The 25,307-nt window shown below is 43.3% G+C and overlaps 1 protein-coding gene across 3 annotated transcripts in view; it reads left to right on the forward strand.

Annotated features, from left to right (window-relative positions):
• The window catches only part of MYO18B (myosin XVIIIB), an 861,659-nt gene that overhangs the window by 633,787 nt on the left and 202,565 nt on the right, over positions 1-25,307 (forward strand). For all 3 annotated transcript variants that reach the window (XM_077461361.1, XM_077461362.1, XM_077461363.1), the window contains one exon: positions 6,222-6,359. In XM_077461361.1, coding sequence (XP_077317487.1) covers positions 6,222-6,359 — 138 coding nt within the window. The remainder of the gene's footprint in view (positions 1-6,221; positions 6,360-25,307) is intronic.

Below are 25,307 nucleotides of genomic sequence, written 5' to 3' on the forward strand. Positions count from 1 at the left end.
TACATGTTTCTCCTTAAACCACTTGAGTGTTACTTTAGCAGTGTGTTTTGGGTCATTGTCCTGCTGGAAGGTGAACCTCAGCCCCAGCCTCAAGAATATCCTTATATTTAGCACCACCCATTTATTAATTTAATATCCTTATATCCTTTAAATATAGTTTTTTTGTTGGGGGACCCCCTTAGACTGCCTGTAAAGTGGCGCATCTGTGGGATGTGTTGAACAGTGCCGCAGCAAAATTACATTTCTAAAGGAAAAAATGTAATTTAAATTTGCTCACGGCTGTGTACTGTATAGATGACATTTTAATGGCAAATTGGTGTGCCCCCCTCCCCCCACCAGTCCTTCGGGTCTGGTATGGATTTTAAGGGAAATTCCACGCAAAAAAAAAAACAGGATGGGGTCCTCCACAAAATGCATACCAGGCCCTTTGGGTCTGTCATTGATTTTAAGGGGAACTCCACGACAAAATGTGAAAAGAAATTGGCATGAGTTCACCCCCAAAATTTAATAACAGTCCCTTAACCAAGCAAGCAGCCTGGCAGGCCAGGAAAGGAGGGTGAGCAACCCCCCCCCCCCCTCCTGAACCATACCAGGCTGCTAGCCCTCAACATGGGGAGGGTACTTTGGGGTACCCCCAAAGCACCTTGTCCCCATATTAATTGGGACAAGGGTCTCGTCCCCACAACCCTGGCCCGGTGGTTGTGGGGGTCTGTGGGTAAGGGGCTTATGGGAAACTGTAAGCCCCCTTTAACAAGGGGGCCCACAGATCCTCCCTATGTGAATGGGTAGGGGTACATTGTACCCCTACCCATTCACCAAAAAAAGTATCAAAAAGTAAAAACCACAAGAGACCGTTTTTGACAATTCCTTTATTAAAAAAAGAAAAAGTGTCCCACAATGTCCATCCATCATCAATCATGGTGCCAGACAGACCTGAAAATAGAAAAAAAAAAAACCTCTGCCTCCATGGGAGGCCTCCCAGTGACTGCTGTGTTTTGGCTGTGACAGCTGTTATATAGACAAGGGCGGGGCCACCTGCTGACATAACCAGATGGCCCCAACCCCTCTGATCTCACATGATGTCAGAAGGGGCCCCCGGTCACTTGGTTATGTCACCGGGTGGCCCCGCCCTTGCCTATATAACAGCTGTCACAGGCAAGAGACAGCAGTCGGCAGGAGGTCTCCCATCAAGGCGGAGTTTTTTTTTTATATTTTTCGGGCTCCTCGGGTGGCATGATTGAAGATAGATGGACACATCTTTTTTAATAAAGGAATTGTCAAAAACTGTCTATTGTGCTTTTTACTTTTTTTAATGGAGTTCCCCTTAAAGTCTATACCAGACCCGAAGGGGCTGGTGTGGATTTTGGGGGGGGGGGGGGGGCAATGCCGTTTTTTTTCTTAACTCTGTCATAGGGTTCCCCTTAACCACTTCAATACACTGTATATATATATATATCTATATATATATATATTTATTTTTTTTATTCTGCATTCAGCATAGACTATATATACAGTGCAGGCCCTCTAGTATATATATCAGACATCTGAGAGTACAAATGAAATATCCTATTAACCCTGTATCACAGCTTATCATAATACAACCATTTAAAAAACATCTTTATTTTAAATTGTGGTTTTGGATTTTTTTAGTCCAGTTTTAATACATATACTGTATATAGGAATATGCACATATTGGTAATATATAGCATTAATTAAATAATATATAGTTCTAATCAAATTCACACCATTGCTATATAATAAAAACATCAATGTCAAGCGTGACTGGAGAAGAAATGGTAATGGTAATAGCAGTATTTTTATCCCTGTGCTGCTCCTCATGTGATTACGGCTACATTGTAGAGGAAAGTTCTTGTAATCAATGTAACCTGTAATTTTAATCACTGGTCACCTCAATAGCAGGTTGGCTGTTGAAAGAAAATTAATTTATTCCGGTTTTTGCCCTCTTTCATTCACACTCTTCTGCTCAGTGGGAATGAGAAGTTCTAAAAAAATAAAAAATTACTCAATCATAAGCTTTAAGCAGCTCTGTACTTCTAAACTGGTTGCACACTTTGGCTAATACAATCCAGTTATGCTTAACATTTCTATGCACAGCATTCCTCTTGAATGCAACGACAGCTATTGAATACTTGTAATAATGTACTTCTGATGTAGATTATACAAGTCAGTAGTTTTCAATAAATATAAATATAAAAAGTGTCAGTATAAAGTCAATTACTTATGACATATATTTAAATATATAGCACACAAGGTTTGTGACTAAGACATCAGAGATCAAAGCTAGCCATGCACAGCTAAATATTATGCCCGACAAAAAGGGTAGAGCAACACGCATTGTTTGCTATTTATGGGTATAGTGCATGAGCTATTGATTCTCACATTTAACAGGGTTCAGGCAGGAGATATGCTTGCAATTACATATTTTTGTAGTGTATACATATTAATAAATAAATTATTTTAAATTTGATTAAAGAAGGACTAGAGCCTCTGTCAAGTTTTTGTTCTCTTTGTCTTACACCTCTTTGACCTGGTGACTATTGTCACCAAGACAAAAAGTGATAGGAAATCAATTTTGCAATTGTCATCAGAACAAGAAGTGAGGAATATTTTTCAAAGAGGATATGTCAAACCTGCTTTATACACATTTAGAAGACATTTATAAAAGCACATGAATGCATGCAATGATTTTTCAATGGAGCTATTTAAACCAAGCATTTGCCTGCATTTAAGTGTGGTTGGTTTAGTTGTTGTAATATTCAGGGGCATAGCTCCATGGGACTTTGTGCAAAGCTGGTTGTCTTACACTTATAGGTGTTTCTTTTTCTTTAGGCAAACACAAAAGAGCATCCAGCAGCAGAACAAACTTCACAATATGCAACGCAAAAAAGTCAGCTTATCTTTCGCACAAACAGCATAAAAGGAAACATATAGACAGGATTTACCCCAAGGTTAGCAGTCTCATTCTGGCTGCTTTGTAGCTCCCAGCACACATGCAGCACTCCAGCAGGTCTCTCTCTCTTCAACTCCTACTCCCCACCACACCAATACTAAGCTTCTTGTTTTAAGTGCTGCTTCCTGGAGGCTGCTTAACTCTGTAGGAACTGGAGTCTCCATAGTCAGAAGTAAAGATCCTGAGTACATGCACATTTCCTTTTTAAGGGACCATAACCCAAATATTGATGCCACAAAGCACCAATACAGGACCCATCCTTGACACCCTGTATACTGTGTTTAGACAAAATAGAATACTGAGCGGCCAAGATGCAATTAGAAGCACTAATTTGCATAAATGGTTATGCTGCTAAACATGTCTAAATCTTCTTTAACCACTTGCTTACTGGGCACTTAAAGTGGAAGTAAACCCATGGATTTAAACAGTTAAAAAAAAGGCACGCCGTGAATGCTAACTGCACATTGGCTGTGCTCTCAGCCAAACTATCAAACCATCCAATGGCTGGTGTCATAACGAATCACATGTGAAGCACCATAGCAGTTGAAGATTAAACAGAGGCAAAGATGGCAGCTTCCTTGACTGAAAACGATAGGGGAGTTTACTTCCACTTTAAACCCCCCAGTCCAGACCAATTATCAGCTTTCAGCGCTGTCGCATTTCGAATGACAATTGCACGGTCATCCAACACTGTACCCAAATTACATTTTGATATTTTTTTCCCCACAAATAGAGCTTTTTTTGGTGGTATTTGATCACCACTACGGTTTTTATGTTTTGTTAAAAAAAATGTAAAAATACCGAATTTTTAAAAATGTTTTTTTTAAAATATATTTTGTTATAAATTTTTAAACAGGTAATTTTTCTCCTTCATTGATGTACGCTGATGAGGCGGCACTGATGGGTGGCAGTGACGGGCACTGATGGGTGGCAATAATGGACAGTGATCGGTTACACTGATAGGCAGCACTGCTAGGTGTCACTGATTGGCACCACTGGCGGGCATTGATAGGTGGCACTTGTGGGCATTGATAGGTGACACTGGTGGGCACTGGCAGGTGGCACTGGCATAGGGTATTAGTATACAAAGATGAGGCATAATTGCCTCTTCCTCTTCGGGGCCGATGTTACTTGCAAATAAGCTGGTGATCAGCTTTTTTTTTCGGCTGTCAGCGTGAGGAGAAAAGAAAAACGATTACCGAGCTTTTGTTTACATCATGTAATCAGCTGTCATTGGCTAACAGCTGATCACATGGTAAGGGGCCGGGACTGGATCGGTGATCACCCAAGTCTCAGTGATTACAGCGCATTCCTCGTGCACCCTGCAGGGCGCACGCAGGGAGTGTGCACAGGGGAGGCCGTCATATGACAGCCTCCCGAAAATTTGGGTCCGCGCTGTGGCCGTCATTTGGCTATAGCTCGGAGAAGGAATGATTAAAAAAAGAAAAAATAATCTGGTAAACATAGTTGTTTATATTTTCTAGATAACTTCTGTGTTTAGAAAAGTGTGAGTGAATGAGACCTGTTCTTCTCTTGGACTGGAAGTGTAAGGAAATCTCTGCAATGGGACATAGACAGTGAAGAATAAACTGACAGGAGTTTTTACCCTACCATACTTTGTCCAATTCTAAAAAAGAGACAGCAAAAAAGGTCAATGAATAACAGTACTGGAAGTATGGGATTATTTTAAGGAAGCATATCCTTCCACTTAAGTTCTGTTGACCCCGGTAACTCTAATGCCAGAATTTTTTTTTGAGTGGACTAGACACTGTTCCACAAATGTTGCTCAAATGGCTTGTGTGAGCTCTGGAACTTGTCCTTTGTTCCTCGTTGGAACTCTGATGTCCATAGCCTGCCCTGTGGTTCTTGATGGTCTTCTCTCAAATGTCTGTCTTTGATACAAGGACAAGAAAGCTAAATGCTGCTTTTTCCCTACACTTTTGTTTACTTTTTAGCCCATCAGCTGTTGACAGTGGGTCAAATATGAAGGATGCAACTTATATGTTATCTGGGGAGGCCATATAAACTTTTGAAGGTCCTTGGTAAAGATCAGACACTCTGCTCTTTAGGAAACCCAACCCATTGGTGACACAGTGAGGCTGTGTACCTTGAAGCAGTGGTCGCCAACCCTGTCCTCAGGGCCCACTAACAGGCCAGGTTTTATGTATCACCTTGGGGAGATGCAGACTAGAATACTGCAATCACTGAGCAGTAAATGATATCACCTGTGATGTATTTCAGTAATCTTGCAAACCTGGCCTGTTAGTGGGCCCTGAGGACAGGGTTGATGACCACTGCCTTTGAGAACCCACGCAATGCTTACACATTCATGGATGCCAAATAATATTTTTAAATATGATTTACTGTCATAGAAAAATGTGACAGTAGCAGTTGCATCAATTAAATATACATTAGGTTTATGGCTTTGACCTAGGAAGTATATCTGGGGTAATATAAAAGTAAAAACATGCAAAAGAACTGTGCATAGTTTGGACGTCAGTCATCAAATGAGTTTTAAGGGTACTCCTGCCCAGGACAAAATCATCCCTCTCTACCATTATAGTAACTTCAAAGTCACGTGGAGGATGGAGCTCATCTAAACTCACATTTAGCCAGTCTTGGATTTTTTTTTATTCTAAGAAGGGTATTTTTTTTTTTTGTGATGGTGGCAATTATGCCCAGTTGTGTGCTGCTATACTGTGATTAGTTTAATACTCAAACGCATTTTTTATTTCATTAAATGTGTTTAAAGACATCCATGAATTTAATACCCTATTATTGTGAGTAATTGAATATACCGCATTATTTTCTTTGCTCTGCTAATTTTCAAACTACCTTCATAAATATTGCTGTGGTCATAAACTATGCTACATCAAAAAACTGTTGGACGCAGTCTATCACTTTTATAGAGGAATACTTTTGTGCTGTGACACAACAAAATAACAAAAGACATACATGCATTTCCAGAGGAAAGGAAAATATGACTGTTGCTTGCATTAACGTTTGTGATTGCAGATATTATTTTATAGAACAGGTTAAAAATAAACCTGATAGGTCTTTATGGGTAATGCTTTCAACCATTTTAAAATGCATATGATTATATGTTAGATTGGTATTGGTTTAGAAACTCTATGTTTATCGATAAATCAGAGTGTAAAAAGAAAGGTAAATGGTAGGGACTCAGTTAGACATGACATTATCAAGGTTGACTGCACTCATTAACTTATTAATGTATTTTGGGTTGACACAGCTGCAGGTGGCACAGAGCCGCATTGACTATTTGGAGCAGTCTATGGTGGAGCGTTCAATTGTAAGCCGGCAAGAAGCTGTGATCTGTGATTTGGAAAACAAGATGGAGTTTCAGAGAGCTCAGATTAAAAGGTTTGAAGTAAGTATAGTTGAATGTATTCTACTCCCATATTTTTCAGTTTACTTTAAAAAAACATTTTTTTTTGTTTCTTTAGCTACATTTGAACTGAATTATATTAAAGGTAAAAAAATAATTAAATGTATTCATGAACTGAATCTTGTAGATGCAAATAGTATAACTAGTAAGAGGCATACTGTAGTTATGTATGAAATCTTTATTTCATAGACAAGTGACTTTTTACCCCAGGCTTTTACCAACACTCCAGAAAAACTGTACTGTACTGTATTAATGTTGAGGCTCAAATGGGCACTTCAAATGGGACACATATAATTGTACACATTCTCTCCAAAATGCAATGTTCAGGCTTTTTCTACAATTAAAAATGTATCTCAGTGTGGTATGGGAAATGCTGTGAGTACAGAAAATGATCCACAGCCTACACCATTTATTTCTATCAATATGTATTATGTGGATTGGTCCTATTTACTATAATGCTTTACAGTACATGTCCAACTCCAGTTAGTAAAAAAGAGGAAAAGTAAAAGTTTTGGGTTAGCCAAAAGGTAATTAAAGCGGGAGTAAACCTGCAAACATTTTTTTTTCTGACCTGCAAGGGAAAAGTCATAATGAGCTAGTATGCACCGCATACTAGCTCATTATGAAATACTTACCTTAGAACGAGGCCCAGACATCTCGACCGAATCCTGCCGAGGGAGCTGACATGTTCCCTCTGGTGCTGTGAGTGGCCGGAGCTGTGATATCATCACTCCCACACATGCGCGTGGGAGATTTCTTTCCGACAGGGTCCGGCGTCTGCCGGACTTTCAGCTGAGAAGCCCCTGTGTGCATGCGCTGCTGCAGTGGCGTATTGCGAGGGGAATATCTTCTAAACCATACAGGTTTAGGAGATTTTTTTTTTACCTACAGGTAAGCCTTATTATAGGCTTACCTGTAGGTTCAACTTATAAAAAAGACTTTACTGCCACTTTAAAAATTGGAGGTAAATGTGGGTTTGGTCGTTTTTAAGGGTGCTAAAAACTTTAAAGTGGATGTAAACCCGATTCGTGAATTTTGAGCTGGGCACATCTATCTGCAATGTTTTCTTATCTCTCTTCAAAGCCTTGTGTCTAGTAGCTGTGCCCTGCCCCGTTCCTCTGTTATCAGCCTGATAACTTTTGGCAATCTCTCCGAGGCCCGGAGATAGAAATGTGTGTCAGAGGAGGTTGCTATAAATAGATTAGCAGCCACCTAAACAATTTACAGGCATGCTCTGCATGCGTGGGGAAGGGGTGTATGCCTTTCCTCCAATCAGCTTTCTCACGGTGTCTAGCAATGATCTCCTCCTACAGATAAATGAGGAAGTGAAAAATCTAACAGGAAGTGCACTTTTTAAACAGTAGTTAAAGGTCAAGACAGCAGATATAAATGTAAAACTTATGTAGGGAGATTTGTTTCATCCCTGGGTATCATCTGAGGCTGTTCACTTCACTATGTGAGGGTTTACATCAACTTTAAATAGCTCATGAGACAGTTGGGAAGCTCTTTTTACCTATCCTGGACATGTTCTTGTGCCCAAAAAAATCATAAACATAATCCCCCTAGTGATAACCCTCAAGCTAACCTTACCAATAACCTTTTTTTTTCTTTACAAATAAGTAATATAATCTGTCATGTGCTGTCTTGATAATTACATGCCTTTATCCACATTGTAATGTCACACAACACTGGGGCCTCAGTGCTAGGAATACTGTGTTCTTTGTTAGTATAATTCAACCCTTCCATGCAGCATGTGAAATTAGAGGCTAAAGATGACGGACTTTCAGCAAAGCTGATATTGCTATTTTCACAGCAAATCAACTGCAGCAAATTTAAATTTGGTAAAATTGTTTGCTCTGCCCAAGGTTTCCCGGCACCTTGTGCAAAACTGTTCTTTGGTGACCAGCATTGAGTGAGTAGCTGTAGAAACAGTATAGAACACTTTCTAATTTTCAAAACCGGCAAACTGCCTAAATAAACTAGGCAGTTTCTGCCTACAGTACTTCAGTGAGGGTGGGGTCTGATCCCTCTCTTTTCTGGGGAGAAGGGGGAATGTTTAATGTAGTGTGTGTGCATTACTGTGGTCATCTGGTGAGAATCATGCAGCTGCTGGCACTCACCTCACTCATTTGCTGATTAGAAGAATTAACCTTGGGGAACTTCAATGTTTGTGATCCCTCTATCCTTATACAAATCACATGAGAGGGGTTAATCGTATTACACTGGTGCGCTTTTACTATTTTATTTGGAAATTCTAGGGGCAAGAATAACCATCAATATGTCTCAACAATTTACTCCCTCTCTCACATGAATACTATGCTGTCTTACTGCTGTGTTTCCCATATATTTGTTATTTATACATCATTGAGAATTCACCTGGGAAGCATGGTTTCATCATCTGGCCTGGTTAACTGCAGCAAGAAAACACAAGTTTTAAAGCCTTAAGGCCCGTACACACGATCAGACTTTCGATGACAGGCTGTTGGCGGTAAATCCGACTGTGTGTATGCTTCATTGGACAATTTTTGTCGGCCTTTCCACCAACAAATGTTGGCTAGAAGGTTTTCAAATTTTCCACAGACAAATGTGTGTTGTCGGATTTTCCGAGTGTGTGTACACAAGTCTGTTGGACAAAAGTCCAAAGTACAAACACGCCTGCTCGGAAGTAAGGACGACCCAGAAGTGGTCAGTCTTGTAAACTAGTGTTCATAATGGAGAATTACATTTGTGACGTGGCAAATTATGAAATCTCCAAATACAGTGCACATTCTCTTCTCCTTTAATGAGATAATAATGAAGCTGCTTTGCTGGCGATACTGATGGAGTTATTGCAAACAAATTTTCAAAGGTCTTTTTTTTTCTAGTGATTTCAAGAATACTATTAATATGCTTTTTTATTTTTTATTTGGGCAAGTTACCACAACACCATTACCCTGTAGTTTTGAAGATCAAAGATACAACTATGTTGGTGTCCCTTGTCAATTTTACATTGTATTTTTTAAAATGTAACTGCCTACTCCCAAAATGTAATTTGACATAAGCCACATAGCCAAGTATTATTCTACACTTTTTTTTAATTGTGTATTTAAAAAAGAAAACAAATAAAATTAGATATGCTATCTGCTAATAGAACTTAAACAAAAAGTGCATTCTATGCATCCAAAAATATAGAAAATATACCAAATCAAATCATTATTCAACCAAAAAAAGTAAAAACAATAACTCCAAGGCCAATAATAAATAACACGTTATTTCCTCTGATTCCGCAACATGTCTGGTTGATGAATGGTCGTTCAGAAACAAACTCAAAAGTTTGAAATGAAAAGCGAGAATGAGAAACACTCACCAAACTTCTACTAACACAAATTTAGCAGAAGGAACCCAAGGGGTGGTGCTAAAGAGCTGAGAATCAACTTAGTACGTCTAGTACGTCACTATGTTCGTAATTGTTGGCCAACAATTGTGTGGCCGTGTGTATGCAAGACAAAATTCCACAGTCGTGTTGTCGGAAAGTTTGATCGTGTGTATGAGGCATTAGCGTTCTGGTTGTCTGAATTCCTAAGAGATATAAGTAAGCAGATGAATTTCCAGTCAACTTTTGCATAAAACGAGTCGCAAATGTAAATGTCTCATTAAATAAATTCCATTAAATTGAAGCTAACACTTGATTGTAAAAATATACAGAGGCCAAAATGATGGATTGATTGTAAGAAATTGAAATAAAGTTGTGCAAAATACACACATTTTATAAATAAATAAGACAACACCAAAAAGACATTACTAGTTTTAATAAAGATGCTATATCACTGTTCCAGTCTATTTCTTCAAGCTTATAGCTTGTTGTTTTAAAGAAACTTCCTGATCTCTGTTTGCTCTCAATATACACACTTCACTCATCTGTGTGGTGTCTTATATTGAAAATCTATTTCATTATTAAATGTGCAAGCCAGGGAGTAAAAGTATCAGATTCCACTTTGTACAAAGGACTATATTTTTACTGCTAGTGCCAAATAGAAAATGTGTTGCATCAATTATTTAGCCAGTGATTCCTTTCTCAGAGCAGCAGCAATCTATGTGATATTGTGTTTTAAAAACAGAACTATTGTGCCATATATAAAGATATAGAGAGGTGGCATGTGAAAGATTGTTACAACATTCTTACATTACTTGAATTTGGACATGCTCTTCTAAGTTGATGTTTCTGTAATATCCAATATATGCCTGTGTTGGCAGTCGAGTTACATTAGAAAGTCCCAGTTCTAGGAAACCCCCCACCAAGTTGTCAGTTTTTCTGTATATTTTTCTAGAATATTATTATTATTATTTTTTTACCGAAACTCTTTTATTAAAGATTAAAGCAAACAAAGTAAACAAAGACAGAAAAAGAAAAAAAGTACAATTAAGTCAACACACAGTTTGTTTTTACTTTTTACAATGGTGTTTTAACATCAGTAAAAAAATGTAAATGGCAAATAGACATAACTTGAAGTTCGGCAGGATGCATGTACATAGCTAATAAATGTCAATGTGAGGGCTTAGTACACTTCCTCCTGAAGATTATCTTTCAAGAAAGCTTATCTGGAAATCAAGTATAGGGGGGATACCGACTATTAGGAAACAAACAGTATGTATCCGAATTTCACGCAGGTTCTTAGTAACAGTATTAAAGGGCTTAACTAGATCAGGAAGACTAAAGGTAGGGTCAAGTTAGGGGGAATGGGTCCATACAAGTGGGGAGAGAGTACATCAGGGTCTTAGGGTGGGGGGACTCCGGTTAATAGTTGATTACATTCAGCTGAGGTTCTGAAGTGGTGCCAGCAAGCCCAAGTAGCCCAGTATTTAGATGGGGTGTCCTTAGCTTGGCATATCAAATTTTCCATTTATGCTATTTTGGATGCTCTCTTAACCCAATCCGAGACGGAAGGCAATGTAGTGGATTTCCATAGTGGTGGGATGCATATCTTTGCAGCATTTAACAGGTGTTGTGCTAAGGAGCGGTGATAAGTTTTCAGTGGGAGAGCTGAGTGGTGTAGAAGCATTGCTGCAGGTGAAAATTTGATAGAGAACGTGGTGATTTGGCATATGAGACGGTGTATCTCCTTCCAAAATGGTTGGAGTCGGGAGCATGACCACCAAACGTGTATGAATGAGCCTAAACTTTCTGAGCATCTCCAACAAGAAGGGGTAACACTGGAGTCACGTTTGTGAAGTTTAACGGGTGTGAGGTACCATTTAGTGAATATTTTACAATTATTTTCTTGGACAGAGACATTGGAAGAGCCTTTATGAATATGAGCAAAAATGGTAGTCCAGTCAGACTCCGTCAAGGACTGAGATAGATCCGTTTCCCAGCTGTGAACGGCTAAGTTGGCTTTTGGGTTACATGTAGAGAAGAATATCCCGTAAATACTGGATATGACATGATGTTGAGGTTCCGTTTGGTTACACAGTGTTTCAAATGGCGTGAGTTGCCTAGAGAAATCAAGTTTAAATTGTCTATCCATTAAAAAGTGTCTGAATTGAAAATACACCCACAACGGGAAGGGGCGCCCCGAGGGATGAGTGGGGAGTTCTGGTATAGATCGGAATTGGGCGTTAGAAAAAAATGTAGAGCTCTAATGTCGGATGAAGGCCACAGACCAGAAAGGAATGTGTTTGATTGGCCTGCAGGAAATGCGGGGTTATGTTTTATTGGGGTCATCGGACTATGGTTGGAGGAAATGCGATGGGTGTGGCAGGCTGAACGATAAGCCTGCAAAGTACTTGCAATTAGGGGGTGATGTTTGCATGTTAGTGGGACATGTTCAGGATTCAGCCATGGTAGAAGTTTAATCGGAGATGAAGAAAAAGCATTCTCTATCTGTACCCAAGCTTTGGTATGTGAGTGGACATGCCAGTTTACAATTCTGACTAAGAGACTAGCCCAATAATATTTCTTGAAATCAGGTAAGTTAATACCTCCTTTGTTTTTCGGTAATGTCAATCTAGCAAAGCTGAGCCTAGCTCGTTTTCCATTCCAAATAAAGTCTGCACAACTAGACTGGAGTGAATTAAAGAAGGCCGGAGGAAGCTTGATTGGGATTGTTTGAAAAAGGTATAACAAACGGGGAAGGACATTCATTTTAATAATTGCTGCTCTACCGAACCAGGAGAATAGGCCGGTAGACCAGGCTTTGAGATCTTTCTGGATGGTCTGGAGAATGGGGATGAAGTTAGCCGAGTATAAGTTTTCTAGTCTAGATGGTAATTTAATGCCTAAATAAGTGATGGCTGTAGTATTCCAGCGAAAGGGAATTTTTTTTTGGCACAACTCTATTGTTTCGGTGTGCAGAGATATATTCAGGGCTTCTGATTTAGAAAAATTGATTTGTAGATTGGACATCGCTTTAAAGGCTTCAAGGTCTGAAAGGAGATTAGGAATGGAAACAAGGGGTTCGGTAAGGAAAAGTAAAATGTCGTCAGCGAAGGCAGCTATTTTATGAGTCTTGGAACCAATCTGTATCCCCCTAATGTCTGGATTTGAATTTAATCTACGGAGGAGAGGTTCCAAAGTAAGAATAAATAATATGGGCGAGAGCGGGCAACCCTGACGGGTCCCATTGGACACGGAGAAGGCGCCCGACAGTTGGCCATTAATCCTGACCTGGGCAGTTGGAGAGGCATACAAAGCCATAATAAGGGATACTACAGTGGTGTGAAAAAGTGTTTGCCCCCTTCCTCATTTCCTGTTCCTTTGCATGTTTGTCACACTTAAGTGTTTCGGAACATCAAACCAATTTAAACAATAGTCAAGGACAACACAAGTAAACACAAAATGCAATTTGTAAATGAAGGTGTTTATTATTAAAGGTGAAAAAAAATCCAAACCATCATGGCCCTGTGTGAAAAAGTGATTGCCCCCCTTGTTAAAACATACTATAACTGTGGTTGTCCACACCTGAGTTCAATTTCTCTAGCCACACCCAGGCCTGATTATTGCCACACCTGTTCACAATCAAGGCATCACTTAAATAGGAGCTGCTTGACACAGTAAGGTCCACCAGAAAATCCTTAAAAGCTACACATCATGCCGAGACCCAAAGAAATTCAGGAACAATTGAGAAAGAAAGTAATTGAGATCTATCAGTCTGGAAAGGGTTATAAAGCCATTTCCAAAGCTTTGGGAATCCAGCGAACCACAGTGAGAGCCATTATCCACAAATGGCGAAGACATGGAACAGTGGTAACCCTTCCCAGGAGTGGCCGGCCGCCCAAAATTACCCCAAGAGCGCAGCGACGACTCATCCAAGAGGTCACAAAAGACCCCACAACAACGTCCAAGGAACTGCAGGCCTCACTTGCCTCAGTTAAGGTCAGCGTTCATGCCTCCACCATCAGGAAAAGACTGGGCAAAAATGGCCTGCATGGCAGAGTTCCAAGGAGAAAACCACTGCTGAGCAAAAAGAACATCAAAGCTCGTCTCAATTTCTCCACAACACATCTTGATGATCCCCAAGACTTTTGGGACAACATTCTGTGGACCGATGAGACAAAAGTGGAACTCTTTGGAAGATGTGTGTCCAAGTATATCTGGCGTAGAAGGAACACTGCATTTCATAAAAAGAACATTATACCAACAGTAAAATATGGTGGTGGTAGTGTGATGGTCTGGGGCTGTTTTGCTGCTTCAGGACCTGGAAGACTTGCCGTGATAAAAGGAACTATGAATTCTGCTGTCTACCAAGAGATCCTGAAGGAGAAGGTCCGACCATCTGTTCGTGTACTCAAGCTGAAACGAACTTGGGTTCTGCAGCAGGACAATGATTCTAAACACACCAGCAAGTCCACCAACGAATGGCTGAAGAAAAACAAAATGAAGACTTTGGAGTGGCCTAGCCAAAGTCCTGACCTGAATCCTATTGAGATGTTGTGGTATGACCTTAAAAAGGCCGTTCATGCTCGAAAACCCTCTAATGTAACTGAATTAGGACAATTCTGCAAAGATGAGTGGGCCAAAATTCCTCCAGGACGCTGTAAAAGCCTCATTGCACGTTATCGCAAACGCTTGGTTGCAGTTGTTGCTGCTAAGGGTGGCCCAACCAGTTATTAGGTTTAGGGGGCAATCACTTTTTCACACAGGGCCATGATGGTTTGGATTTTTTTTCACCTTTAATAATAAACACCTTCATTTACAAATTGCATTTTGTGTTTACTTGTGTTGTCCTTGACTATTGTTTAAATTGGTTTGATGTTCCGAAACACTTAAGTGTGACAAACATGCAAAGGAACAGGAAATGAGGAAGGGGGCAAACACTTTTTCACACCACTGTAGTTTATCGGGGAGACCGATTTTCCGCAAAACTTCTTCCATGTAGTCCCAGGCCACTCTGTCGAACGCCTTCTCTGCGTCGAATGAGAGGAAAAATCCCCTCTGAGTCGATGAGGACAACCAATGATTTATGGAGAGCGCTTTTGTCGTGTTATCTCTCCCCTCCCTCCCAGGCACGAATCCCACCTGATCTAGAGACACAAGCTGGGGAAGGAGGGGGAGAAGGCGATTGGCTAGTATCTTGGTGTAAATCTTCAAGTCCACATTAAGTAATGAAATGGGTCTATAGTTTGTTACTAGAGTATCGTCTTTATTAGATTTCGGGATTACTGTGATATGAGCCCTTAGTAAATCTCTGGGGGGAGGTTTGTCTACAGTTAGTGAGTTGAAGGCTGCTAGAAAATGTTGTTTCAATGTGGCTATATAGGCTTTATAATAGCAAGTGGTAAGGCCGTCCGGGCCGGGGCTTTTCCCAGGTTTCATGTGTTTAAGAGCTGCCTCAAGTTCCGTGATCGAGAGGGGGGTTTCTAAAGAAAGAGCCATCTCTGATGAGATGGGAGTGGGAGCATAATTTTGTAGAAAATGCTCAATTACAAGCCTTCTTTGTAGCTGATCTTCTTGAGACAATTGTTCCCTAATGTTGTAGAGTTTGGAATAGTATTGAACAAATTGTTCAGCGATCATGTGGTTGGAAACTACTTTTTTGCCCTTGGAGTCCGTGATAGAATGAATGGTTCTAGTGGCCTGTAGGGATGAGCCGAACACCCCCCGGTTCGGTTCGCACCAGAACTTTCGAACGGACCCCACGTTCGTTATGAACGTTAGAACCCCATTGAAGTCTATGGGACTCGAACGTTCGAAATGGAAAGTGCTAATTTTAACGGCTAATATGCAAGATATTGTCCTAAAAAGGGTTTGGGGACCTGACTCCTGCCTCAGGGGACATGGGTCAATGCAAAAAAAAGTTTTAAAAACGGCCGTTTTGGTGGGAGCACTGATTTTAATGACAATTAAAGTGAAAAAAAAAGTGAAATATTCCTTTAAATATGGTGCCTGGGGGGTGTCTGTAGTATGCCTGTGAAGTGCCACGTGTTTCCCGTGTTTAGAACAGTCCCTGCACAAAATGACATTAAACGGAAATAACACCATTTAAAACTGCTTGCGGTTTAAATGTTATATCTGGTTCCTGCAATATGGTTGAAAATCATTCAGAAAAATGGCATGGGTAGCCCTCCCTGCCCATTACCAGCCTATTTGGGTCTTGTACGCATATTAAGGGGAACCCTGTACCCATATTAAAAAAAGGAAATGCGTGTGGCCCCCAGGCCCTATATACTCAGAACAGCAGTATACAGGCGGTGCAAACAAGACAGGGACTGTGTAGGTTTGTTGTGTTAAGTTGAATCTGTTTGTAATTTTCAACTGGTACATTTTTAAAGTGTAGCTCCAGTCAAAAAAAACTATTTTTAAGCTTTTTGGAAAACATAGGGAAGGGTTATCACCCCTGTATAATTTGTTTTGTCGTCCATCTTTTTTCATCTCACTTGCTGCTGTCTGATGTTTGTAAGTTGGATGTTTGAAAGTAGGGGCCTGCCCTATATGCTCTGCAGAAATGGCGGAACAAGGTGTTGGTTTTGCCACAACATTGTAAGCCCTCAAAGTGACTCTTGGTGGGCGCTGGAGCGCCCTGCTGTGAACGATTATATCAAGAATTGTAATTACATGCCATTGTTGAACAGTGGTAGAAAAATTGACCTTTGGTGGTTGTGGTGCTGGTGCCACAACACTATAAGTCCTCACCGTTACTCTGGGTGGGCACAGGAAGGGGCCCTCCTGTGAAATATTATATCAAGAATTGTAATTACATGTCCCTGTTAAACAGGGGCAGAAAAATTGGGCCTTAGGCACTGGTGCCATCACACTGCAACCTCTGCCATATACTCTAGTTTTATTGCAGGAATTAGCCCTGCTGCAAAGCATTGCATCAAAAATTGTACTTAAACGCCCCTGTTAAACAGGGGCAGAAAAATTGGGCCTTAGGCACTGGTGCTGGTGCCACCACACTCCAACCTCTGCCATATACTCTAGTTTTATTGCAGGAATTAGCCCTGCTGCAAAGCATTGCATCAAAAATTGTACTTAAACGCCCCTGTTAAACAGGGGCAGAAAAATTGGGCCTTAGGCACTGGTGCTGGTGCCATCACACTGCAACCTCTGCCATATACTCTAGTTTTATTGCAGGAATTAGCCCTGCTGCAAAGCATTGCATCAAAAATTGTAATTAAACGCCCCTGTTAAACAGGGGCAGAAAAATTGGGCTGCTGGCATCACCCAGAACCAAAAATGTTCTTCCAACATATCAGCGGAGGAGGAAGAGGATAGACAATCAACATAACAGGACAGTCACTCAGCATCAGCATAGGCAGTCTTGAAGGGATGTGGTATTTCAAAAAAAATTATTCGGTTACATCAGCTTCAGGTGCTTGGTAGCTGTGGGTGATCCAAGACTGATTCATCTTGATGAAGGTCAGTCGATCAACTGATTCGGTGGACAGGCGCACCCTGTGATTGGTAACAAAGCCACCAGCAGCACTGAAGGTGCGTTCCGAAAGAACGCTGGATGCAGGACAGGCCAGTAGCTCAATTGCATACTGTGCAAGCTCTGGCCAGTGATCCATCCTCAAGACCCAGTAAGCCAGAGGATTTTCGGTGGGAAAGGTGTCCAAGTCTGACCTTGCCCCTAGGTATTCCTGCACCATGTAAATTAGACGCTGGCGATGGGTGCTGGAACCAATCATACCTTGGGGCTGCGGACTAAAAAATTGTCTGAAAGCATCAGTCAGACGGCCACCTTCTCCACCGCTCCTTCTGACCGATGCCTCAGCAACACGTTGTCCAGGACCAGGAGTTTGTAACCTCCCAGTCTCTGGGAACGCGTTGCACAGAGCTTTCTGCAAGGCCTCCCGGAGATGTCTCATCCTCTGCTCCCTCTGCGATGGCAAGATAAGGTCGGCAACCTTACCCTTGTACCGTGGATCAAGGAGAGTGGCCAGCCAGTAATGGTCCCTCTCCTTGATCCGAAGAATACGAGGATCCTTCCGCAGGCTTTGCAGGATCAGGGAGGCCATGCAGCGTAGGTTAGCTGAGGCATTCGGTCCGGAGTCCTCTGGGTCACTAAGGACAACATGATCCGCAGCTACCTCCTCCCAGCCACGTACAAGTCCACGTGTTTCTTGGGACTGTAAATCATCCCTATAGGACTGCTGCTGCTGATGCTGATGCTGAGTGCCAGCCTCCACCTCCATGCTGACACAATCATCCTCCTCCTCCTCTTCCTCCTCCTCACCCTCTTCCTGTGTGATGGATGGCACAGCAGGAACACTGTCTGGATAAAGGGGGCCTTGAGAGGCAAGGAAGTCCTCCTCTTCCTGCCTCTGTTCTGCCTCAAGTGCCCTGTCCATTATTCCACGCAGCGTATGCTCCAAGAGGTGGACAAGAGGTACAGTGTCACTGATGCATGCACTGTCACTGCTCACCATCCTTGTGGCCTCCTCAAACGGTGACAGGACAGTGCATGCATCCCTGATCATGCCCCACTGGCGTGGTGAGAAAAAACCAAGCTCCCCTGACCCTGTCCTGGTGCCGTAGTCGCACAGGTACTCATTGATGGCCCTCTGCTGCATGTGCAGCCGCTGCAGCATGGCCAATGTTGAGTTCCATCTGGTGGGCATGTCACATATAAGGCGGTTCTTGGGCAGGTTCAACTCCTTTTGGAGCTCAGCCAGACGAGCACAGGCATTAAATGATCGGCGGAAATGCACACAGACTTTCCTGGCCTGCTTCAGGACATCATGTAAGCCGGGGTACCTGCCCAAGAACCGCTGCACCACCAGGTTAAGGACGTGAGCTACACGGGGCACATGGGTCAGTTGTCCCTGTCGGAGGGCGGAGAGGAGGTTGGTGCCATTGTCGCAAACCACCATTCCTGGCTTAAGCTGGCGTGGCGTCAACCACCTCTCGGCCTGCCCCTGCAGAGCTGACAAAACATCCGCCCCAGTGTGGCTCCTGTCCCCCAAACAAACCAGCGCAAGCACGGCATGGCATCGTTTTGCCTGCGTACTTGCGTAGCCCCTGGAACGCCTACGGAGCACCGCTGGTTCTGAGGACAGAGCACTGGAAGAGGCCATGGAGGAAGAAGAAGAGGAGGGGGTGGAGAAGAGAGGTGTGTCACAACCAATAGTAGCATTTTGGAGGCGTGGTGGCGGAACAACCTCCAACACTACTGCACCTTGTCCTGCATCCTTCCCAGCAGCCAGAAGAGTGACCCAATGGGCCGTGAAAGACAGGTAACGTCCCTGTCCATGCCTGCTGGACCATGAGTCAGCGGTAATATGCACCTTACCGCTGACTGCCCTGTCCAGCGAGGCAAGGACATTGCCTTCCACATGCCGGTAGAGAGCCGGAATCGCCTTCCGTGAGAAAAAGTGGCGTTTGGGGACCTGCCACTGAGGAACCACACATTGTACAAACTCACGGAAGGGGGCCGAGTCTACCAACTGAAAAGGCAGCAGTTGAAGTGCTAGCAATTTAGCCAAGCTAGCATTCAACCGCTGGGCATGTGGATGGCTGGGAGTAAACTTCTTCCGCCGGTCCAGCAGCTGGGGCAGGGACATTTGCCTGCTATAATCGGACGTGGATGTACCACTAGCAGAGTTCCCGGAAGCACTTGGCTGTGACACACCTAATTCTACACCTTCATTCCTCTCAGAGCAGGTTTCAGAGAGGACTGAAGGTCTAGTGGGGTTGGAGATGCCAGCTGATGAGGAGCAAGGAGAGGTCCGCTTTGTTCTTTGGTGTGGGTCTTTGAGGTACGCTTGCCAACGAGCTGCATGGCAGGTCAACATATGTCTGGTCAAGCATGTGGTGCCCAAGCGGCTGATGTTTTGGCCACGTGAGATACGCTTGAGACATATGTTGCAAATAGCAGCGGTGCGATCTGATGCACTCGTCTCAAAAAAGGCCCACACCAAAGAACTTTTAGAATAACGCGCAGAGGAAGGCGGAGCTCTGCGGTGTGATTCAGTCGGTGTGCTGCCCCTAAGCTGGCCCCCGGAGGGCATCCTGACTCGTTGGACATGTGCCTCCTCCTCCTCCTCCTCCTCCTCCTCATCCCTCCTTCCAGGCACCCACGTGGAGTCAGTGCCCTCATCATCCCCTCCCTCTTCATCGCTGTAGCAAACCTGGCAGTATGCTGCAGCTTGTGGAACATGACTGCCAGATTGCTGTCCTTCTTGAGCATCCCCTCTCTCTGCGCTCACGCTACTGCCTTCCTCTAGCTGAGTGTCATCATCAGAGCCCACAAAACACTGGGCATCCTCCTGGAGCATGTACCCAACACTGTGCTCAAAGAGTTCAGGAGACTCCTCAGGAGGACGTGGTGGGTCTAGGGAAGGAGTCACTGATGATGACATTGAGAGGAGGGAAGACGATGCGTTGGCAGCTGCTTTGCTACTACCCTGAGACTGGGTGAGAGAGGATGAGGAGGATGAAGAGGGCTTGGTCATCCACTCTACCAAGTCGTTGGCATGTTGCGGTTCAACATGTCCAGCTGCAGAAAAGAAGGACAAGCATGTCCCATGGCCACGTGCTGATGACAATGCACCGCATCCACGACCAGCACTGTTGTCTCTAGACACAGAGCCTGCTTGCCCTCTTTTATCGGCTCGCGCCTGTCTGCCTCTCCTTGCTGGCCTTCCAGACATGGTAATGGCCTGAAGGGAGTTGGGTAAAACAGTAGTTGGGTAGTTTATATTGTGCTGGAGGCACACAACACCCACTAACTCCTGCAGATGCCTTTTTTATAGAACAGCAGAGATAAAGGGGTATATACAGATGTATACTGTGCTGTGCTGGAGGCACACACAACTTCCAATAACTCCTGCAGATGGCAATTGGGCTCAAATAGAGAACAGCTATGTAGGTGGATTATAGCGGTATGTACTGGGTACAGAGCACGCAGACAGCACGCACTATCTCCTGACACTACTGACTGCAAGCTCTATTATTAAAGATGGACCACTAGCTATATAGGCGAGGTGAATATCACGGTGTATACTGTGGTCAGGGCACGCAGACAATAACCAGAAAACAGCAGGGATAAAGGGGTATATACAGATGTATACTGTGCTGTGCTGGAAGCACACACAACTTCCAATAACTCCTGCAGATGACAATTGGGCTCAAATAGAGAACAGCTATGTAGGTGGATTATAGCGGTATGTACTGGGTACAGAGCACGCAGACAGCACGCACTTTCTCCTGACACTACTGACTGCAAGCTCTATTATTAAAGATGGACCACTAGCTATATAGGTGAGGTGAATATCACGGTGTATACTGCGGTCAGGGCACGCAGACAATAACCAGAAAACAGCAGAGATAAAGGGGTATATACAGATGTATACTGTGCTGTGCTGGAAGCACACACAACTTCCAATAACTCCTGCAGATGACAATTGGGCTCAAATAGAGAGCAGCTATGTAGGTGGATTATAGCGGTATGTACTGGGTACAGAGCACGCAGACAGCACGCACTTTCTCCTGACACTACTGACTGCAAGCTCTATTATTAAAGATGGACCACTAGCTATATAGGTGAGGTGAATATCACGGTGTATACTGCGGTCAGGGCACGCAGACAATAACCAGAAAACAGCAGAGATAAAGGGGTATATACAGATGTATACTGTGCTGTGCTGGAAGCACACACAACTTCCAATAACTCCTGCAGATGACAATTGGGCTCAAATAGAGAACAGCTATGTAGGTGGATTATAGCGGTATGTACTGGGTACAGAGCACGCAGACAGCACGCACTATTTCCTGACACTACTGACTGCAAGCTCTATTATTAAAGATGGACCACTAGCTATATAGGTGAGGTGAATATCACGGTGTATACTGTGGTCAGGGCACGCAGACAATAACCAGAAAACTGCAGAGATAAAGGGGTATATACAGATGTATACTGTGCTGTGCTGGAAGCACACACAACTTCCAATAACTCCTGCAGATGACAATTGGGCTCAAATAGAGAACAGCTATGTAGGTGGATTATAGCGGTATGTACTGGGTACAGAGCACGCAGACAGCACGCACTATTTCCTGACACTACTGACTGCAAGCTCTATTATTAAAGATGGACCACTAGCTATATAGGTGAGGTGAATATCACGGTGTATACTGTGGTCAGGGCACGCAGACAATAACCAGAAAACTGCAGAGATAAAGGGGTATATACAGATGTATACTGTGCTGTGCTGGAAGCACACACAACTTCCAATAACTCCTGCAGATGACAATTGGGCTCAAATAGAGAACAGCTATGTAGGTGGATTATAGCGGTATGTACTGGGTACAGAGCACGCAGACAGCACGCACTATTTCCTGACACTACTGACTGCAAGCTCTATTATTAAAGATGGACCACTAGCTATATAGGTGAGGTGAATATCACGGTGTATACTGCGGTCAGGGCACGCAGACAATAACCAGAAAACAGCAGAGATAAAGGGGTATATACAGATGTATACTGTGCTGTGCTGGAAGCACACACAACTTCCAATAACTCCTGCAGATGACAATTGGGCTCAAATAGAGAACAGCTATGTAGGTGGATTATAGCGGTATGTACTGGGTACAGAGCACGCAGACAGCACGCACTATCTCCTAACACTACTGACTGCAAGCTCTATTATTAAAGATAGATCACTAGCTATATAGGTGAGGTGAATATAGTGGTGTATACTGCGGTCAGGGCACAGACAATAACCACTACACAAGAGCAAGATAGGAAATCAGCCAAAAACGATTGGTGTGTAACTGTGTTGAAGGTACACAGAACACCCACTGCTTCAGATGCCAACACACTACACGAGGCCGCCTCAAAGGCGGCCTTATATAGTGTGGGGCGTGCACTACACAGCCTGAGCTATGATTGGCCACAGGCATCCTGCCTGTGGCCAATCATGGCTCTCCTCGCTGCTGGCGCTGCGATTGGCCAAGCATGCGGGGTCACAGTGCATGCTTGGCCAATCACGAGCCAGCAATGCACTGCGCCATCGCAGTGCATTGTAGGCCGTGCGTGCCACACGAATTTTTACGCGAACGGACCAAGAGTTCGGATTTCGCCGAACGGACGAACAGCCAATGTTCGAGTCGAACATACGTTCGACTCAAACACGAAGCTCATCCCTAGCGGCCTGTTGTTTTCTGAGAGCTCTAGCCAAAAGTTTACCAGATTTATTACCATATTCATAAAAGAATTTACGCAAAAGCATATCGTTTCTTTTGATTTGGGAGTTTAAGAGCTGGAGAAGATCTTGCCTCGCTTGGTTTAGTTCGGCAAAGGTATCCCTAGCCCTAGAAAGTTTATGGGCATTTTCCAGATTTTTAATGCGGTTGGTGAGCTGCATTAAGAGGAGGTTTCTCTCTTTCTTCCTTTTCGCAGCCGCTGCCAGGAACACACCCCGGATTGTACATTTGTGGGCCTCCCATACTGACATTGGATCTATAGTTGGAGATTGATTCTCCTTAAAGTAATTGGTCAGATTTTCTTGGATGGATGCTGCAATCACTGGGTCTGATATCAGGGAGGGATCTAGTCGCCAAATCGAAGGAGTGCGTGGGTTGTCTGCAATTTGTAAGGTCATGGATACGGGATGGTGGTCAGAGATGTACATAGCCTCTATGGAAGCTTCATAGAGGCATGGTAAGTCTCTCTGTGTCAAAAACAGGTAGTCCAATCTGGAATACCGGTTGTGTGGGATGGAAAAAAAGGAGTAGTCCTTTCCTTGAGGATGCATTGTGCGACAGGAGTCATGGAGACACAATTCTTGTAAGTGTGATTTGATAATACGTAAAGCTTTAAATGTGAGAGAAGAGGTACCACTAGATGAATCTTGGATTGGGTTTAGTGGGACATTGAAGTCACCTCCCAAGATGAAAATGCCCTCTTGGAAGGAGGAGAGTTTAGCCGGAGTCGTTCTGAAGAAAGAGGGTTGCCCTGAGTTGGGTGCGTAGACATTGGCTAAGGTGATCTGCTTGCCCCTCAATTTGCCTTTAATGAAAATATACCTCGCCTCAGGATCCAGCATGGTATCTACAATCTGGAGAGGGCATTGTTTAGCTATGAGGATAGAAACTCCTTTTGATATAGATGTAGGATTAGTAGCATGTCTTACTGACGGGAATCGGTAATTAGAAAGTTTGGGGGTGGAGTTAGATTTGAAGTGAGTTTCTTGAAGAAAAAGTATGTCAGCTTTGCATTTGTGTGCAAAAAGCAGCACGTGGGATCTCTTTTCGGGGATGTTGAGCCCTCGTGCGTTCAGGGAAACTATTTTGAGAGAATCACTTACGTTCAGTCTGGGTTTAGGAGCCATGCTATATGCCGGAAGATGCCAAACTGGAGACCACTTGTGGGAATAGGGAATAAGGAGAGAGCGTTGATTTGAGAGTAAAATCAGGTGTCTTAATATGCAGACCACTCAGCTGAAGGGGGAAAGGGTTACCAAGTGGGAAGCAAAGGGTAGAAAAACCGGGAGTCCCGCCCGGGGGTGTTTGGAAAATAACTAGTAGGATGTGGGGGATTCTAGTGTTAGAAAAAAAAAAGGTGGGCACAAAACAATAAAAAAAAAAAAAAAAAAAAAAAGGGGGGAGAACCCAAAAACACAACACCCCCCCTGATTTAGCACCACCGTGTGGGGAGAAGGCCCAAAGTTACCGAAGAAAGGAGTAGAGAAATGCATCGCATATCCCGCTGAACGAGGAATTAGGAAGGGGACCAGGCGGTCCTGGGGTCCCGCAATTAGAGAGGCTAATCAAAGGGCTACACTTAAACGTTCTCCTATGTGATTCGAAAATACATCGCTCAGGCACCATAATAAACACTAATAAACAAATAAGGGCTGTGCTACCCACAAGCCATGACACAGCCAGTCATCTCCTGAGGGGGAGCATATATAGATAAAAATACATAATAACAGTAATAGCAATGCTAACTATAACAGTAACAGCCCCCAACTTGTGTACGCCCATCCACCCGCAGTGTAGGTCAGAGCTTACGGTGACATTGTTGGTGGTGGGGAGAGATATCGCCGTGCTCTGGAACCGTGTTCTTTATCCTGATCCGGCCCTAGGGCAGGGCTAGGTGCGGGGGGGGGGAGAATGAGCACAAACCTAGAGAACATAGTAAGTGCAAACGCTGAACGATGAGAGAACTATATGGAGGCTTGAACAAGCCCATATTGACAGGTAGAAGAACTACAGTGGAAAGATTCAGTGTCCTTCCTCCCACATATATACTATATATGCCTCAGATATAATAATAGTTAACAGATTGTAGGGGCGTGCAAACTCCCTGTTTGGACAATGATAGAGGGGACGAAGCCAGTAAGAGTAATAAACGAGAGATAGACCCGCCTCCCTCCTGGTGATGTCCTAGGGGTGGGCCTGAGGGTTTTCCCTTACTCCCTCATCTAGGAAAGATACCCCTCCCACCGTTATCCTCGAGTTCCTAACTTCAAAAGAAATTAGACAGGGACTGGAAATAATCTCTAAAGAGT

Source organism: Lithobates pipiens, unplaced genomic scaffold, assembly GCF_037356315.1.
Source record: "Lithobates pipiens isolate NorthernLeopardFrog02 unplaced genomic scaffold, aLitPip1_a1.2 Scaffold_3, whole genome shotgun sequence".
Classification (NCBI taxonomy): domain Eukaryota; kingdom Metazoa; phylum Chordata; class Amphibia; order Anura; family Ranidae; genus Lithobates; species Lithobates pipiens.